This window comes from Charadrius vociferus, unplaced genomic scaffold (genome assembly GCF_000708025.1).
Source record: "Charadrius vociferus isolate BGI_N301 unplaced genomic scaffold, ASM70802v2 scaffold217, whole genome shotgun sequence".
Lineage (NCBI taxonomy): Eukaryota > Metazoa > Chordata > Aves > Charadriiformes > Charadriidae > Charadrius > Charadrius vociferus.
Window position 1 is genome coordinate 1,690,585 of NW_009649190.1, and position 20,209 is coordinate 1,710,793.

A 20,209-nucleotide genomic window follows, 5' to 3' on the forward strand; every position below is an offset into this window, starting at 1 on the left:
TGTAACAACCCAAAAATGAATCCAGACTTGCTTTTCCTAAACAGGATATTTTAAGTGATTCGCAAAAACAGCTTTATGAAAAGCTCTTATTGTCATGTCTAATTCTGTAACTGAATATTAGCTGTAAAATAGACTAAAGGATGATAGAGATGATTTTTTTCTCAAAGGTTCTCGAGATATCAGATAGCTACAGTGAGAAATTTACCTTCTGCTCAGCTTTGACCAATTTTAAAATAGTGGAATTTACAATGCATAAAACTTTCAGTTCCAGTACATTCTTTTACAAAATCAATTAAGACTAAGCCTTGCAAAATGAGATAATGCTCCAACTTGAAAATTATACTCAGTATATGATGTACAAACAACAAAATTAGCAAATGTAATTTCAGTAGACTGAACTTCGCCACCCTTAAGATTTCTGTGTGGAAAGTAGTTACTTTCAGCTTAACTACAGGAATTGTCCAGCATATTGAGAAAACAATGACAGTCGAGAAGACAAAGCCCTGATTATTATGTTTCTTCGCTATTCAGCACGTAACATTTAGCTATATTTGTGCCGTCATAAAATCGATGTACAGCATCAACCCTTTGTCACACAAATTGCGATAACCACTGCAAGAAAGAATTTGGAGTAAAAATGCAATAAATATTACTATAAGTCTTCCTTATAAGGCTAATTCAGCTTCTGTGTAAAACCTTGATTATTGATCTTAGTGAAGTTTATTATAACCATTTTCTAACTTATTGCTCAGTAACATGCTATTTGTGGAGGCTCAGAGCTGCTAGAGTGAGGCAGTATTATTTATGCCAAATGTGGATACCCTCTACTCACCAGGCAGCTATTTTAACGTTTCTCTGAATCACCAAAATTCTTACCATCCCTTGATATTAATCTGGCATTTCTGAAATTAGCTAGAAGCCTTTTGTCAGTGGTATAAAAGGAGAATGAAATCTTAATGGACTACTGCGACTCTAGCCAGAATGACCTGAACCAAGCTCAGCTGAACCCAATTTCAATTTCCAATATAACAGCAGTATCATTAATGTCTAATACTTACAAAAATATTGTTTAAGCTCCTTTACAGATTAAACCATTTTAAACACAGGCACATGATACATAAGGCGTGATTTACAAAGTCCTTTGGATCTGAACTAGTAAATTAGACGAACGCACAGTCACTGCACATGCAAAACCTGCAGATCTGCACGTGCAAAATGCGCATTACTGCAGATCTAATGGGCCACCATCCCGTATTAGCTTGTGCATATTTTGTGGATGTCATTTAGGCTCCAAGGTGGGTTTCTCTCATTTTACTTTGCCCCTTTCAGATTGTCTTCTCCTGCCCAAATAACTTTAGTAAGCATGAAAACAGGTATATTAATAATAGTTTTAGTAAATTACCTACTATTGATGAAGATGTTTGTCTAGGATTTTCTACTCCTCCCTTCCATGTCATTTTTACAAAGAAGATAAGCCAATGACATAGCAGTTTGTGGCATCCCCTGCTTCTTCAGGAATAAATTTAATGCAGTTACTTTATTTTACAACCAAATAGGGGACTGGTCTGTTTAAATAACACTGCTGGGAATTTTAGCTTCTTTGACACAATGTGAATTTCAGGCTTTGTTGGCTAATATTAGGATTTTGTTCCAGTTCTTCAAAGTTGATAAAAAAAAAACCCCACAGACATTATCAACACATTTTAAAATGAAGATTATCCTGCTTTTTCTTCAAGAACACTTCATGCAAACATTCAAGTGATATTACCTACGCTAAGAATCCTCATCAGGAGGAATCAATGATTTATTTACTAATTCACTGAAGGCAAAATTTTACAAGCCAGATAAAATATTACTACCTTGTTAACTCAGAAAATAACTTGACAACATTGAATTTCATTGTTTCTATGCTTTATTTATTATGTTGTCATCAAACCTACAGTCACAGCAGTGCAGAGAGATGCACTTTGCTATAGAAATTCCTATATAATTCCTATTGCTTTAGAATTCCTGTATGTTTTAATGGCAATCTACATATACAAGTGCCCACTATGCTTAGGGCCTAAACCTGAAGATTAACCCTGTGACTTAGTGGTCTTCAGAGATCCACGATCTAGATCGGAGGCATACTGAAGTTTTTCTTATTTCCCGTGTCATTACACATGAAGAGATCCCCATGTCTTAGCTTATACTTATCAATAATCAAAATGAAAATCATTGTATTTGAAACACGTCATATTCAGGTACTACTGTACATAAGCTCTCCTTATCTGTGAGGCACAGAGGCAGATGCTTTCCATGTACAAGGATGACGAATATAAATATAGCATACAAATACTCAAATGCATCGCATGCGTCACTCATCACCTGATTTCTTTTTCACACGTCGCAAAGAAAATTGAGAAAACACAAAAACTGGTCACAGGTCCACAGTCTTAACCTATCTTCTGGAAGTTTATCCTTGAAAGTAAGTTGCGAGACCTCAAGATCCCAGATTTCCCTCTTTCCCCTCTCTCCACTTCGCCCCCCCCCATCACTTGCAGTCCTGTTCTGAGAATCGGGAGATCTCATCTGAAATGGTGCCACTTTCACAGAAATCCCACTATTCTGGAATGATACCATCTGCTGCAGCCCAAGTGCTCTTTTTTTAGCCAAATAAGTTAATTATAATTAGGCATCCAACAACTGTGTGGAGGTAGGGGTAGAATTCGTTCTGAAGTTCAGCTGAGGTTCACCCAGCGTCGTTTGAACCAAATCCCATTCTCTCGGGAAGATTAAATACCAGAGGTTTGAAAACCAGACACCATAATTTCTCAAAGAAGTTGGGGAACTCCCCGGGGGAAAGATCTCACATCTCAACCAGAACTCTTTTCATATGCCCATCAAATAAAACCCGATAAAACCATAGCATCAGACACCTTTCGCGTGGTGCCAGGATCTAATGCAAGGTGTGTCCTGCAAGACACGGGAAGGACCGGAGCCCTTCGTGCCGGCCGGTCGCTGCAGGTGCTACCAAGGAGGCATTTCTGAGCCATTGCCTCTCCCGCTGCTTTCCAACCAGGTGAAGTATTGTCCGATCATCGCTAAAAGTATACTGTTGTCCTTTTTGCAAAACAATGTTAATCAGGTTAATTCAATCATCTAAACCAAAACTGTTCATGCTTTTCTGCCAAATCAACCAACCACAGCAAAATCTGTTATCAGTGATTGCTCAGGTTCCAGTCAAAAAAGCTTTTAACCCCCACAGTCCCAAAACTTCCCCTAAATAACCTTAAAATTATTTTTATATGGGCAGAATGAGGTTGTTTTCATGCCTCATGAAGGGGTAGTTGGGCTGCGGTATTTACACAGAACAAATACATACTAACAGACTTAGCGGAGAGTAACTGACACAGCAGCTTCCTAAAACAACTCGGATGAATTAGGTATCGGGGATTCCTTTGTAAATGAAACATTTCCCTCAAAAGGAGCATTGTAACCAAAACTTATTTGGGCCTTCCAGGTTGTTTAACTAGGAAAAAAAAAAAAACAAAAACCCAAGCTTTTCTGCAACTCATTCATCGGTGTTTAAAGCTTCAAGCCTGCTCAGTGGAAGGGGCAAGGGCTGCAACAACTTATTTACACAATTATCTAAATACGATTAAACAGCTGATGGACAAATATTAAACTGGAAAATGTATAGTCATTTCAGCTTAATGTAATCCTCTTTCTGTAAACACCCAAGATGATTTTTTTTCAACCAGAACAGTCCTGACATCTCATAAGCCTAAGGGTGAATAGCAAGAGATTGTTTTTGATAGTTATAAATATTCAAAAGACATGCAGACCATCTGCTTTCATAATACAGGTAAAGCAAGACTGAAATGGTGACTGCTGTATAAAAATGGTTCTTTTAACAAAGTCTTCCTCTCCTCGAAAACTATAAAGACAGATGTCAAAAACTGTTTACACAGGGTAATCAGGAGCGTGCAAAATGTAATATTCCTTTTACACACAGTGCTTGCTAAAGAGATTTTTTTTTCTTTTTCTTCCCATCTGTGTGTTGCAACACATTTCTACAAGTTAAAAACATTTTTTCAAACAGAGATCTCATGAATACCCAAAAACATGCTATCTGGTTTCTGAATGCTAATTAATTTCAACTAAGGAATCTGATATTTTTTCTGTAGGAAGGAATGCATGCTTTTGAAATGGAGTACTTCAACAATAACAGACACTGAAAACAGAACACCCCACAAGTTTAATTTTGCACTAGTTTGACACTGGCTATTTTCACAACTGTTTTACATTCAAACCCACATCTGCTAAATCTGGCTATAAGACAAACAGGAACTATTCTCCCGCTTTTCAAATAAGATTTTATTTATATTTTACTATTTATCAAGTTTTTTTTCAGTAGAAAGCCTCGTAACAACGTAATGGTTTTGTCAAGTGGTAAGTAGAAGATACCTCATCTTCCAAGCAGAATATGAGCAGTGCTGCCCATAAACCCTACAGTCAATTTTGAGAGCTGAAACACTAATCTTGACAGTAACCTTTTAATGTATTATATTAATGGCACAGAGGCGTTAAGCACCTTTTTTATAATTCTCAATAAAATGAACATTTACTGAACAATCTGTCAAACTACTGGCTCCATTTTTTAAAGCCAAACTTTTAAGGCTCTATTCTATTTTCTCTTCCATAAATCCTCCACTTTACATCCCTAGACACCAGCAGGGTAGCATGTTCCAATGCTGCAACCCTAACATGCCTTTAAAAAAAAAAGAGAGGAAAAAAAAGAGAAAAGCTACGAGCCTTTGTCCCTAGACCTAGTCTGAATAGCGATAAAGTTGCAGAACAGAACTTAAAGATTTGGGGGCGGGGGGGGGAAGATCTTTTCATAAAGGACAGAGGAACTTTGTTTCCTCATTCCAGCCACTATCAGTAGCTTTTGTTTGCATAGAAACCACATGCATCAGTTTTAATACAAGCCGAACTCTTAGGAGCCCTTACTTCTCAGGAGGCTCTACATTAACATTTTTCAAATGAGAAGGGAACATTCAAGCCCCGACCAGATAACACAAGATTATCCCCAAATCAAAAGATTTTAGCCTGCCTGAGCCTACGCCAGCCCACGTATTGCAAAAACCCAATCAGGGCAAAGTGTTGTTTCTAGTGTTCTGCTATGGCAGAGAATTATCATCTGCCACTCCGAATAAAAGCAGACCAAATTTATCCAGCCACTAGCCATTTCTTGGAAAAGGAATCATAAAATGGCCAGTTTAATCGCATATGAAGAATGATGTTAAATTCCTTGGTCCATTACCTTGAACTATAGCAAGTAACGCAATGGAATTTGTTGTCATATGCCCTATAAACACGTAGGGTAAGGGAAAAACCCACAGATGGACAGAGAAGAAAAAAACTTTTGTTTGTGCCTTTGGCATTGCACTTGGATGGCTATCTGACCTCCATACTGTTGTCACGGTCAGGAGAAGTAAGGATCTGCATGGCAAATGCTGGTCATACAAGTTAAAACTGCTTAAAGGCGGATTTAAAATGACGGCACAAGGTTTTCTTCCAATACACGAGCATGTTCTTTCCTCCTTTCTCCTATCCTTGTACAGCCTAAATTATCTCCTCCTCCTTTTCTGCCTTATGTTGTCTTTAAGTATTAGAAATGTACATATTGATACAAACATAAAGCTATATTGAATGTAACAAGGGAAGATACAAAACAAAAAGAACCCCAATCATATATACATATATATACACATATATATTTATATATGTGCAGAAATATACCCACACACAAGAAGATTTTAAAATCAGAAATGAGGATTCAGCATCTGAAGGAACTGATCCTTGTACTATTTTTACCATTTTGTAATGTAAATTCCCAGTTGCTGCATGACAGAGCAACATTCTCCCAATGTTTTCTGAGCATCTCCCACTGACGGATATAAATAAAGCTCAAATAAAAAGCTGCTTCCCAAGATACTAGTCTTATATCTACAAAGGTTAAAAGCTTAAAAGAGAGAAAGATAGGTAGGTGGGAAATGTTAATTCAGATTTGAAGAACTTTGTAACTGCTTTACAAGCTTTATGTCATAGTGCCTCAGACTTAAAAAAAAAGAAAGAAAAAGAAGTCACAACCTCAACCTATAAAAGATAATGAGACATAAGACATTTTTGTCTTCACTATCAGATGTCCAACGTGAATCTTTTTAAGAATCCTGATTTTTATTGCACGCTATTTGTAAATGGCTGGTACTTAGTAGTAAGAGTCCTGGCTAAACACTTCCTAAAATCTATCTGGATGAAATATAAAATGCACAATAATCAATAATTAATAAGTTAATTCTTGGTTTGCTTCATAGAATGAAAACTGTCCTATACTTTGAGGGGTGAATTATTACACCTTAAGATTTTGATTCTGCAAGTGCCTTTGCCAGAAGAGCTCTGAAACCACAGCACACCACAGGTAAGGAAAACGCTGCCCATTTCAGTCAGGAATTTGCTTGAAAAAGCTTTTATGAAGTACATAGATTACTTTAAACTGATCTGGCTTGAACTGGGAACGCACATTTTCAAGGGCTCTCCCCATTGCTCCTACTTTTGTGCCCATCACAAAGCCATCTCGAGATGCACAGGCAGAACTTCTGCTGGATGAAGCTAAATCCAGATGCTGTGCTCCAATTGCGGATGGACTTCAAGTCCACAGGACCAGAGCTGAGCCACTCCAGGGTAAGCTCCATCCCTCCTTCCCAGCCTTGTAACGTGGAGACGGGGTCCTCAACTCCAACCATTTCCCTCTCCAGGATGCTGCTGTTCCTACACTAGGCGATGCACTACATGAAGCCTGCATGCCTACGCTCACCTCTTCTCCTTGGGACACAAGGAACAAGACTAGAGGAAGCTGGAGCCCGGGAGAACAATCCAGATCATACAACAACAGATACGGACAGGGCAAACCAGCATTTCTTGTACAGGTATAAAGGTTGGGGTAGGTGGAGCCTTGGAGATCTCGCAGACTCATCTGGTGAAAATCTGGAGTTAGATGCACCTTCAGCCCTCCTCTCAGGTGGATTGCTTTTATTTCCAACCACTGTTCCAGCCAGGTCAGAACACTTCTGACTTGTTTCCTATCTGGAAACGCTAATTGTAATGCACATGCTTCCAAATGTTATCCTAATGCAAATGCTTTGTGCGATAGGGGACATTTTAGATCTATTAATGCATTAAATTCAGCTTTGGGCACATAAAACTTTTCTACAAAAATTAAGTATATACATTCTCCTGAGAGAGATATTGATAATTGTTCTATCTTCAACCAGCCGCTATGGCTGTTTTCACTACAGTTTTTGTAAAAGTCTCTTCAAAATTGCTTAGCATTATCCACCACGTTAAGGAAGATTTCCTTGCTGGGAAATAGGACATGATTTTCAGCAAGTCTCTTCTCGGATTCCAGTGTTCTGCTAGGCAAAGCATCAGATGTCTGGCATGAAGTTGAGCCCTAAGGCACAATGTCCAGACAAGAAGTCATCAGACTCAGTAGCACTAACAGTTGTCTTGCTGAATTTCTTTTGGTGTTTAGGATAAGCCCTTTCTTTGATCTCTTTTCCTTTTTCTACACAAGTTTTTGCAGATTTTTAAAGCCAAAAGGGACCATTTTGAGCATCTATTTGTACTCTACGTAAAAAGAGATGCTAGACATTCATCTAGCAATTTCTGAATTCAGCCAAGTTACCTGTGGCTGAGTTAGAGCAAACATCTGATATTGAGCTGAAGACTTCTTGCGCTGGATCTTTCACCACATCACATAGTAATCTCTTTCACTAGATATGTCCCTTCTATTTTTTTTTTTTTTTTAAATGTATGACTAGCTTTTAGTTTGAACTTCATTGATTTCCGCTCCTAGTCAGTGCATCTCTCATGCCTCTGATTGCTTGCTTAAATACCCCTCTAGTGCCAAATGCAACATCCCTTGCCTATCCTTTGTTTAAATGGTTAAGTGTCAGATTTATTGTTTCAGGCCATGTGCCTCTTTATGAGCCACCTGTACACCTGATTATTCTTAATCATAGAGAACTGAATTCTATGAGGATATTTATGCTGCTAAAAGCACACGGACAAACTACTTTCTGTCGTCAGAAAAATGTAAAAATCTGTCAGGAGAAAAATGAGTTATAGTATGAATTTTGCTATGGATTCTTAACTTCTGCTAAGTAAAATCATACGAAGGTGACATTTTAAGCAGCTACGTTAGCCAAGATACTAGTTTCGCCTCCGTGTTGCTGCCTTTCACTGACAAGAGTTTGTGAAAAGTATAGATGCTCTAAAGAATTCATAAAAAGATGCAAGATTTAATGAAGGTATCTTGAAAGAGAAATGTTGAAGCTAGCTTTCCATGTGGAATACACACATGCAATTGGAGGGTCTATTTATTAAAAAAAAATTTCTTAGTTACCCCTTATATTAAAATATATAAATTAAAAAAATTAGCTGGATTAGGTTTAACACACAAAGCTCCTCCTTACAAAAAGTGCAGAACAAGGAACACAGCTTTAAGAGCCTGGGGACATACTAGCTGGCAAGTATATTTTGGTGGGATTTTATTGTGATACATATATATACATGTGTCTGTGAGTGTGTGTGTGTGTCTATATATATATAAATATATATATAAAAACACAAATAAAAATCCACTATTCTGAGAGAGTACAGATACACTGATTCAAATGCAAACACGCTAGGTAAACTTAGAGAGTGGAAATCTCCTCTCCATCCCTAGAAAGGCCACTGACACTACTGTCTTTTGCACGTCCCTCAGTTTTTCATCATCGCAAAACCCTTCCTTCTCCATGACAGTTTACTAAAAACTATCAAATCCTTTGGAAAGGTGGCACAGCCAGGCACAGGTTACGCTTTAGCGCAGTTCCTCCACACACCTTTCAAGCTTACGGAAGAACTGCAACCCTCAGTGTAGGAAATCTTAGTACTTAAAAATAAAATAAAAATAATCAAGACACAGGTGTATATGAGGAGAACCTTTCATGTGTTCCCACCCCTGGGGAACAGAAGTTTTCCCTTTTGAGTAGTTTATTCCATGGCTTGGAGTGAATCAGGTCTGAGGTTGCTGCTGTCCTGAAAAACCTGTCCTCTGATCGCTGCTGCAAGGCACCAGGGCAATCTGATACTGTTTGTGCTGCTCTTAAAGAGGTGGCCAAGGAAAGAGAGACAAAGCTCACCCTTGCCTTAGGTTTTCCTACCATGTCTCTTGGCAATAAAAAAGAAGAATCTAATTATTAATTAAAAAAGTGGGGGGGAAGGGGGGGGAAAGGGCAGGGGGAGGGGAGGAAGCAAGCTTCGAGAGTTTTGCTCAGGGTCTGTTTGAGAAACGTATCTCTTTTCTTCTAAGTTTTGATTAGAGTGAAGACCTGCAATGAGTCTGGTCTGACAAGGTGAGAGGTGTTCGTCTCTTAGCGTTGCCTCTCAGTAAGTGGGCCCCACTTTGCTTTCATTCCTGTCAGGTAAAAGATGATTACCAATTCAACTAATTTTCTCCAGACGCATCTTTATGCCTACACCCCTGCGTCCCCTAACACAGGCATACCTCAGCTTTAAATCTGCTGACAGTGACGCTACAGCACCTACAGAATTTGCTCAGCTTTTGGGTAGGTTTTATAACCACACTGATCTCTGTGCCTCCCACCACTGCTGGTAATAACTGAACCAGTCAGGGAAGGTCTCTGCAAACCAGTCACAGCAGTGATTAAGATGTAGACATACGTATCTCCTCGCCCTTTAAATAGAAGGCTTAATTGGCGATGTGGATAGCAGCTTCCTAATGGACAGAAATTAAACTCCATTTAATTCCTGAGCAGACACTTCCAATGCACAAGGTTTACCACACATTTGGAGGGAAGGCGGGGGGGGGAGGGAAGGAGCCGCACGCACAACTCTACCTCTGACAATCACTGAGGAAAAGCAACATGAGGACCAGAATGGCATAAGTGTGGCAGGTGTGAATTGACCTGCACTGGCAAAGCTGCGAGCTGGGAAACTTGCAAATCACATGATTGTGCAATACTTGGCTCCAGTCAGTGCGATCATGTTCTTTAGGAGAAAAAAAAAAAAAAATTTAAAAAAAAAAATCTTAAAGACATGTACATCAAGTTAAGGGATTAACTGTCAAGTGACATTACTGAAACAGAGACAATATATTTCTTTATTGTTAATGAAATTCAGTTAAAAGTGAAGGAAGTGATAAAGAAAGTACTGTTTTGTAATGTATTTTACATAAGAACGTAATATAGAAAGGGAAGTGCAATTAAATCTTAATGTGGACTTTTTTATTTTTAGTTTATCATCTGGTTTACATTTTGAGCCCCTTTGCAGCAGTAAATTATGCTGGCATTTCTTAGGGAATAACTGCCATGTTAATTTAGTTTAATAAAATAACTGACAGAAAAGGGGGAAAAGAAGCAAGAAGAGACAGTACCCCCACACACACTCACTCCTTATCTGTAGCTAAGTATTCAGATGCTTTCTATACGAATTGTCCGTGGTCCAACTCCAGCACCATGTAATAATACAATACATTACAACACAGTACAATACAATCTTGGGTTTCTGTAGCGCCCTTCATGCAAGCATCCCAGGGTGCTTTACAATCATTATGAGTTAAAATTAAAACTGAAGCACATACAATTCCTAATAGAATCATTTTAAAAATGCTAAACAGAACAAATAACTTTTAAGTCTAGATTTAAAAGTCCCAACAGCCAGAGCTTTCCTTGCTTCAATTGGCAATGAGTTCCAAAGCTAGGGAGCAAAGCGACTAAAGGCTCTCTCATGTTATGTTAAAGGATCTCTCATGTTGTTTATACTTGTGCAGTACTCTACAGCCAACAATTTGCCAATAATAAGAAAAAAAAAAAAAAAGACTTATTTGCAATCTTGCTTTAAAGAACACTGGAGGAGTGGCTTGTTAACCCTCTAATAAAGTTATGGAAAAAAAATAAATAAATCAGGGTTCACACTCGGACGTGACTGCATTAAGAAGTATGCGAGAAGCATGAATGAATGAATACAGAATTTTGTAGCAGTGCATCACTTCACTGCCTCTTAACCCACTAAATGTAAAAAGAAAAAAAAAAGCACGGTTATATATATAACAAGAAGAACATAACCGCAAATATTTAAAATGCAAGTTATTCTGTATACCATTCTCAGGACCACTGAGTGAAAACAGAAGTCGAGTAGAGCTCAGTTCTACAACACATGCACATTTTGGAAGGAAAACGTATCAGAAGAAAACGTGCTGTGTTCCTTTTTTATTCTGTCACTTCCCTAAAACTTGAAGTCCATACGATGCAGATAAATGTTCACATGACACAGTTCTCAGAATTGCTGAGATACAATCCCGAGTGGTTAGCACACAAAGAGGCGAGCACAGTCCCAAAAATGTTATTCCCTTAAAAAGCATGAATTTTGTACTTTGTTCACAGGAGAGCCTAGCAGAAGACAGCTGCTTGTATCTCCATACAGCTCACTTTAGGAGTGTTAAAAAAAAAAACAAAAAACCAACCACCAAAAACCAAACACAAAAGAAGAAAACACTAGCACCATCCCTCTATTGGTCTCTTCTCCACTCTTTCAGAAGCAGAAACACAAGACCTTGTGACAGCACAGACACTAAGGGACATGCTGACACCTTACAGAGTCCTCTGAAGTCAGAAACCGCATTTATTTGACAATCCTCCCCACAGAAAGCCAGGCCCCATAACTGTTTTGGAAAGGCACTTTGACATCCTCATTATAGTTAATTCTAATGAAGAGGCAGAAAAAAATAGTTGTATTATTCCTCCTTTAATAGGGTGCTGCCCAGATAAAACAATTGTAGACAGGCTGACATAGCTTTAACACAGAGTGTTTAGATGCCTCTAAAGAATATAAATCAGCGATCAAAAGATCAGGCAATTGAAAGGTTGAGCACCCCGCAAATGTCCTCACGCAGCTCTACCAATGCACGTATGTCACCTTCCCCATCCCACCAGCAATAGGCTCTGTACTGCCCGTTCTGTCCGGATGACTAAAAATCATGGGCACAAATTCGAATAGTTAATCGAAAATGTTTAAATAAAACGCAGGTATCACGTCAGCTTGAAGAGACATCAGTGTGAACGCTCTTGAGCAACGGAGGGGTGGGTTGAAAGGCCCTTGCCTGCCAAAACCTGAGCCCAGGCCCTCAAGGATGTACTTCCCTGAAATAATTAATGACATCTTTAAAATCTGAAGTACAGTAACTTCTAAAGTAGAAAAAGGAGATGCATTCCTTACTGAGGTTATTAATTATTGGGGGAGGGGGGGGAGGAGGAAGAGACAAGGAGAGAAGAGAATCACAAGCAACAAAGAAACCCAAGGACTTGATCTCAGGTCTAGGCAGGTAAAACTGAAAGGGGAGGGCAAAAAAAACACCTTTCAGTTTTGTAAAGCATGAATTAAAAATCGCTCATAAAAAGTATGTATTTTGGCAATCCTTAATAGCTCATTCCTTGGTTATTTATACGTTTGGAAATTTTAATTTTAGCAGATGCAACTTTTTTTGGTTGGGTTTTTGGAGGGGTGGGGGTGTCTGAACAGCAGCGAGGGAATGCGAGAGGATTTCTATTACGCTGCTTATTTTGCTTGGATGGCCAGGTGCCTCCAGATGAGGCGAACTAAGAAACACTGATGTTCCAAGCAAGCTTTCTGCCCGGCGTCTCTGCACGATGTCTGCATAAAACAGCACGCAAATTCAGGGCAGGACATCTGAACAAAAAGGGAAGTATACGATCTCTATGGTGCCCGTGTCAGAGGCAGACAATCATTCGCTACAGCAAGGAAGTTTGATCAAAATGCAGTCGGGATAGCTATATTTATCACAAGTGCAAAACTATTCAGACTTCGGTATCGTACCAGCACTTGTTCTGTGCGCGCATAGGTTTTACGGAATGGAAGCATATAGCCCTCTAACTGAAAAAAATGCCATTCCCTATGCATCAAGAGCAAAATTATGCAAATGACATGACAGACTTGGCGGGGGGGGGGGGGGGGGAGAAGCTGCATGCAAGTATCTTCCAAAAAGTTAAAAATAGTAATACAGTGCATGTAAATTACTATGTCCATAATATCACAGACTCTGGATATATTCCATGGGACTATTGCATGTTCCCTGCAAAATATTTTAAAACATAATAAACCATGAGATTCTGCTATACATCAGGCCTGGATTTTCTCACCTATAATGCACTGGCTATCGCTTGTCCTGAGAGTTAGGCTAGCTGTACTATGGGGGAAGAGAAAGAATGAAGAATGAATACCTCACTTCAGAAGTGCTTTTGCAGTGGTTTGATAAAGTGGGGAAAAAAAAAAAAATAAAACCCCAAGCTTGTTTGCAAATACTAACAACAATCATCTAGAAAATCTTTTTGTAGAAAAAAAAAAATCAGGTGAGATAATACCAGTGGGGAAAGTCAATGTCATTTGATCACTACCATATTTTCAAAGCACTGCCCAGATACTAATTAATCTCTACAATCTCTTCGTTTGGTAGGTGACTTATCTTCCTTTCATGGGAAAGGTTACAGGAACTCAAGATAAGGGGTACATCTAAATGTTCAAAAGCCCACAGTGAGTTTGTTCCAGAATTATCAAAAGAATTTCCAGCCTCTTCTTGGGCGAATAGCCCACGTTGCTCTCCTCTCCCTCATAAAAGCTTATCTAACTATATATACACCCATAAAGAGCGAGAAAGAGAGAGAGAGACAGTAAGTCAATATGGACAAAGCAAAATAAACCTTTATTAATATCAATATAAATATGGACTGTATTATTTCAGTTATTTTGTGGAAGTAATAAGAAAGTTCTACTCGAAAAACCAAAATAGAGCAAAACTGTGAAAACAAAGTATGAAAATGCTAGGACTAAGGCTGAGTAGAGAGATGGAAGGACTAACATTAAATAAATAAATAAAATAAACAAATAAATAAATAAATAAATGCAACAGGCCTTCCTGATCACTTTAGAGGAGCTCCCAACAGACTGAGGTAGAGTGGAGCTTCTGTGCAAGGGGCTAGAAATAAGAACTGATTGTAGAACAATTTCTTTACAACCCTTTGGAGACAAAAGAGCCAAAACAGGAGGGAGGTGAGATCTAGGCCACTCACGAGATACACCAATTCAACGGAATGCACAAGATGGCCCAAAATTGAGCCCTAGATTAAAATCCAAGTTGCCTTCCCCATCAAAAGGGGTCTGGAGAGGAAGCAGAAATGGTATCGCGTATCAAACACGAGAAGTCTTTCGCCCGGCATCCGTGTACGCTGCTAGTCTCTAGCAATAAAATCTGCAACCCCAAGGTAAAGCATGGAAATACACACTGCAGTGTGTAATTCAGAACAGGCTTGGCTTTTCCACGCGAAATCCGCAGTGTCCTTTTACCTTGCCTGCTCAATATCGAGAATTTGAGACTAAACCTCTGGACGGATGCTTGCAATTCCACGGCATTTCAGAGCCATGCATTTGCTCCGGTCCGTCCTGAGAACTCCAAGTCATGCCAACGGGGATTCCCCGCGATGCGGGCTCATATAGCGAGTGATGTACCTGGTATTCAGGGGTGGCAACAGCAATCACAGAGCGAGACAATTACAGTAGCTTCAGAAGAGACCGTGTATTCAACTCTGCTAATGAGAGCAAGAGTCACACTGGTATTTTACTGAGGAAGGCATGAAGAGTTCATACCTGCACACCGCAAGGTTTTAGTTGGACAAGAAAGCGAATGGCAAAAGAAAACCCATGCAAGTAGATGATGCTGTTAAGTTTTCAAGACTTTATAATTAAGACAAACAGGATCTAAAAGTTTGTTTGCTCACATATTTTCAAGCCGTTAAATATACCTGCACTACAAAAATAGTTTGCTTGGCAGTACGTAGAAAGTCAGTATTCTGAATAAATATGAGACATATTTTAATACACAAAATGCAAGATTAATTAAGAAAATACAGTAAATTCTAAGTGAGGATGATGATTCTCAGTTTTCCATGCTTAAATGGGGCTTTGGAGATGCCACGCATTGAGCACAGCAACTTAAATACCTTGCAACACATCCTTCCGTACCTACACAAAATAGAGCACTGCTAATGACAGTGACAGAAAACGATAACTACTCTCGTTTCCACTTTGAGTCATTTTTCTGTGGTTAATAAATTATATCCATAACAGTGTTAATAAGTTATGGTACAGTGTCACTGCATTAGCTTGCATTTATGATGAAGCACTTCATATGGCATTACCTATGCCCATGGAAGTACATAACGGGAGAGACCACTTCTCTGCTCTCAGAAGAGTCTCCCATACTGGCCTTTTGATGGACCCTCAAAGGAAACATTGCCTCCTAACCTCCACCTTGCTCTGACTTCCCACCTCCGCTGCAGCAGCGCACCACTGCGGGGCAATTCTCCAAACTGAAGATGTTTAACAAAACACAGACAACTCTTAAATCACTGTCCTTTCTATAGGAGCGATACACAATGAGTTATTAGTTAGGCAAACACGGGAAGCATTCGGATCAATTTAGCCATGTGAAAAGGACACTGTCAGATCAACGCGTCCTCCCTCAAGGTCCCAAAGGGAAATGGGAAGATTTAGACTGACTGATGGGCTCTCGATCAACCGCTGTAACAGCTTGTTTTGCCAAAAGTTAAGAATAAATAAATGTATTTTAAGCTTAACATGATTTGGTCTATAAAGAAAAAAGAAAAGCAGAAGCTATTTAAATACTTGCAACCCAACTACCGCAGCGCTGGTGAGAATAGAGATGACAAAAGTAATAAGCATGCTTTTAACAACAGGAAGAAGCTCCCGGCTTTAAGTATATTCTTTTACAAATAAAGAAGTGCAAAACAGTAAGCAAACAGCCCCAAATCAGAGTTCTGTAATCTGGGGCTTTGGTTATCTCAGGTGCTAACTTCAAGAGCTGTTATTAGCCAAGATGGGTTTTGCCCATTAAAATTATTACATAAAAATTCAGTATAGTTTAAAAACAACTTTTTAGATGAGTGTAATTAATGAATTATCTCCAATACCATGATACCGTCTTTAGTGAAGTATTCCTTTTGAAAACTTTTTTTCTCTGCTTTATCATTGCATCATCTACATACATACAGAAGCTGCTATGTGAAACACGATGTCCAAAATAGAAACGAAATATTCCATCTCAGTAGAATTTACTTGCTTTCCATCAGTATGAAGTAAAAACCAGCACTATTAGATAGATTAAAAAGGAGAAAAATCCCAAATTATCTGCAGCTTCCATAAGCCAGCAGGGCAAGAGCTCACATGCTTTTTAGTAGGTACGTACAAGATAACTTTGCAGACATATTACTGGAATGGTTTGCAACCAGTGAAGATAATTTTGATTATTTCCACTTCAAAACTTCCTATATTGGAGCCACATCACTGAAAACAATCTAACCATAGGGGGAAAAAAAAAGCAATGGGAAAAGAGCCTGCTAACATATCCGCTGGAAAGACAGACAAAGAAAGAGAGTGGTCCTCTATAGATTAACTGAAGCCTTTCGGAGACAGAGACTCCAATATTCTGAGCAAGAGAAATAAAATCCCCATACAAATACCTTGACTTCCTTAATTTCCTTTTTCCCCTCCCTACCACAACTAGCATCATTTATTCGTATACTGAATTTGTCTCCACTGCACCACAATAAAACACATTTGAAAATTCAAAAGGTAAAAATAAGTATGATGTTCCCACCACAGCATCATTGGACACCGTACTGCATAGAAGAGTAAGTTGCGCCTTCACAGTAATTTGACAGAAGAATGACAAAAAGAACGGCAAAAAAGAACAATACGACTAAGGCTTGAGGAAAGCATCGGCTCAATATTTAGCAATGCATAAACTGAGGTTTCATTTTTGTTTAGGTATATTTTGATTAGAACTAATAAACGGCTGATTTTCCTTTGGTTGTTTGCAACAACAGCACATCATCCAAAGAGCTTTATTCTTTATTCCCTTCTCATATAGCATGCCAAAGACTGTCTCATTTTATGAATTAGCATTTAAAACTACTGTAGGTTATCTAACAAGCATTCAGATTCAATAGTACTTTTGACAGCAGTAAGTAAAGAGCCTTTTAACATCTTGAACACATGTGCTTGAAAAAAGTAGTTACATCAAAGCAGTTCAAAGACTGAAGACAAAAACCAGTTAAAATCCAGTTTGCTGTGAGACAATTTTAGTGCGGTGTAAACAACCTTTCACGACTCCCCATGGGAAACGTTGTAAGGCTACGTTCGAAATGAATCAGGCGTATTTATAAAGATCATGAAGTGGTCAAATGAATTTGCATTTTTGGCAGATTCACTCCACGGGTACTACTTGCTACAGTCTGTAGAAATCTCAAATCTCACATCAGCGTTGCCTATAGTGCTTTATTATTTATTACATGTTATGCTAAGTACCTGTGAAAGGGGACATTCCTTGGCCAATGAACTCTGGTTCATATCCTTCAGTAAGTCCTTCAGAGCATTTCTTACTGTTGTGTGAGACCATTGTTCAGGAGGCAAGTCTTCTAGTTTAGGGCAACTATTTGAAACACAGATTAGAAAAGGGATTATTACAAGATTGCATCCTGCTGCAGAACATTCCTTTAAGACAGACAGATTTCATTTTGCGCATCAAGCAGATGCATCTGGAGATTGCTCTCGGTCTCCTGATTGTTCCGATTAGTTAATTACTTTATACAACACATCTGCTGTATTGATGCATGAATTATACATCAGCTGCATGTGGCGACTATTTTTTCATGTTACTTCTACCTTCCTGCTCTGATGCGCTTGGTAAAACAATTTAAGGTGTAATGCTTTCTCACGACTGATCATGAAAAGCATTAATATATTAACCGTTTTTTTCTTTTTTGTTACCGTGAAATTTAAGAACCTAGACAGCAACAATAAGTGTGAGCAAGTCATTCTTTTACAAAATGCACACAGATGGTACTGTTCATGATATGCAAAAATATTTTTCTCTTAAGTAAACTTTATGTAAAATGCCTTCTTGTAATGCATCATTTAATTGACTAAAATGCAATATAGTTTTAATGAGATATCCAAAGAAAATCTATGTATCAGAGCTATAAAAGTTTTCCGCAATAGTATACTGTAACTTAAAGAAGAACTGGAGTAACTAAAAAGGAATTTAGATAAGCCTTTGTACTTTGAGCACACAGCACAGTGGGAATTAAATAGGAGCAATATTAACAGTAAGAGCAGACAAGTAACAGTTCACGTCCCAGAACTGGTATGCAACTTACCTGTGTAACTGGATTTTCAGTGTGACCACATGATACACGTCTTGCAGCATGTCTGCTACTGTAGCATCAGGGGCATCTGTCACATAGGAGAGTGGAACTGGATTCCACTTCCCAACCTGGATAAGCCCTGCGGGATTTGGGGTTTTTTTTGAGGAGAGGGGGGGGTGGGCAAAAAGGGCAGGAAAAATTGAAAAGAAGTAATTTACCTGTTAATTCCTAGGGGCAAAAGAAATATCTGATTTTAACAAGATCACCACCTTTGTTTCTAGCCTCTTAAATCTGGCAAAACAAAAGAACACCCTCCCCAAAAACCCCCACCCACACACCACCAAGGATATGCTTTATCTATATTATGAAATTATACAAATGCATTACAGCAGGGATTTTTTAATATGTATAGAAGTGTATTTTCCTAACTTCCCATGAATTCAATAGGACAGGATATAATAGTTAGCATTCCTCTCAATAAATTAGAAAGGATTTTGCAATGCAAGGACTGAGTACAAAAAAAAAATACTTTGCAGTCTATAAAACCATCAGGAACAAAATAAAAGAAATAGAGCTGGATGTTCAGTCATAAATGCAAGTTGACTCTCAACAGTCCATCTGCTCAAATATGCTTTACACTTCCTTGTGGATCCTCAGTGGAGCAGATTATTAAGGTCAATAAGCATACTAATGATTCAGTTGAAGTCTTTTTTTTCTTTAAACAAAAAAAAAAATCTACCTCCACATTCCCCACGAACAAAACGTGCACTAACTAAACAAAAATACATTAAGGGGAAAAAAAAAATAGAGAGACAGAATCTGCAAGAAGTTTAAGAAGTAAAACCTGCATTGCATTCCTGAGAGAAATCCTGCCCCTCCCCCAAGACCCCACAAACAAACATAATTCATTGTACAATTTCGTAATCTTATTTACCTTTTGCTTGGGCAGCAGAGCTGTGAGAATATCCAAGCGATAGCAATGCCATTTCAATCAGTTGGTTGAAAAGCATATCCTTCCTCACCAACACAAATTCTGCATGCTCCTCCTTAGAATCATACTCAATGGCATTTTCATAATGTTCCACTACACAGAAAACTGGAAGCATACTTCCTATTAAAAAAAATTAAATTTAGCATATTAAACTTGAGTTATAGTAGAGTAGGTGGGTCTATACAGCGTTATGTAAATAAAACCTGTACGAACAGGCAGAGGAGGCATCAAGAATCATCACAAATATTTGATAAACATATTTCCTAAGTCCTTTCCCCTCGCCCTCCCCCCCAAAAAAAAGAGAAAGTTCTGCAAAACCTACCTCTCTCTGAAAAGCAGAAATGCAAATTTACCTCGCTTGATCGGATACAGATTAAAGAATTGCCTTCTATAGAAATAACAAGGTTGACTGAAGAGAAGTTGATTCTCTCTGTCCTGCCTGATTTGTTGTGAGTAGCAGGCAGCATGAGAACCTAAATACATACTGCAGATGTCTTCACTGTAAGCCATTTTAGTACCAGCTACATAATTTTCTTCCTTAACGTTAAAACTTTCTTAGTCCTGCCAAAAATATTTAATTGCCTGCAACATCCACAACAAATCACCTTGCGTGTTATACATTCGCTCTGAAAAGAGTACACAAGGAAACAAGGCAAAAGTTAACACTAATTCGTGCTTCATTCATCGAGTGCACTTGAGCACTACTTTCACTGGCATCTTTAAGAAACAAATCATGATTTCAGTGCCGTTTTAAGAAGCGTACCTGCAGTTCGGGGTGGGTTTTTTTGTTGCCTCCTGCACTTTGCATTCGACATTTCTGGTATTCATTGCTATTTTGGTACGCCTGAAAGTAATTACTAATTTCTAGTTT

General features: G+C 38.6%; 1 protein-coding gene across 2 annotated transcripts in view; it reads right to left on the reverse strand.

Moving 5' to 3' along the window:
- SATB1 (SATB homeobox 1) overlaps window positions 1–20,209 on the reverse strand; it is a 74,897-nt gene that overhangs the window by 48,363 nt on the left and 6,325 nt on the right. The window contains exons 3-5 of one of the 2 annotated variants that reach the window (XM_009888925.1): window positions 19,282–19,458; window positions 18,360–18,486; window positions 17,509–17,632 (exon numbers count right to left, since the gene is read on the reverse strand). In XM_009888925.1, the coding sequence (XP_009887227.1) occupies window positions 17,509–17,632; window positions 18,360–18,486; window positions 19,282–19,458 (428 nt within the window). The remainder of the gene's footprint in view (window positions 1–17,508; window positions 17,633–18,359; window positions 18,487–19,281; window positions 19,459–20,209) is intronic. The other variant, XM_009888926.1, reaches the window with a different exon arrangement.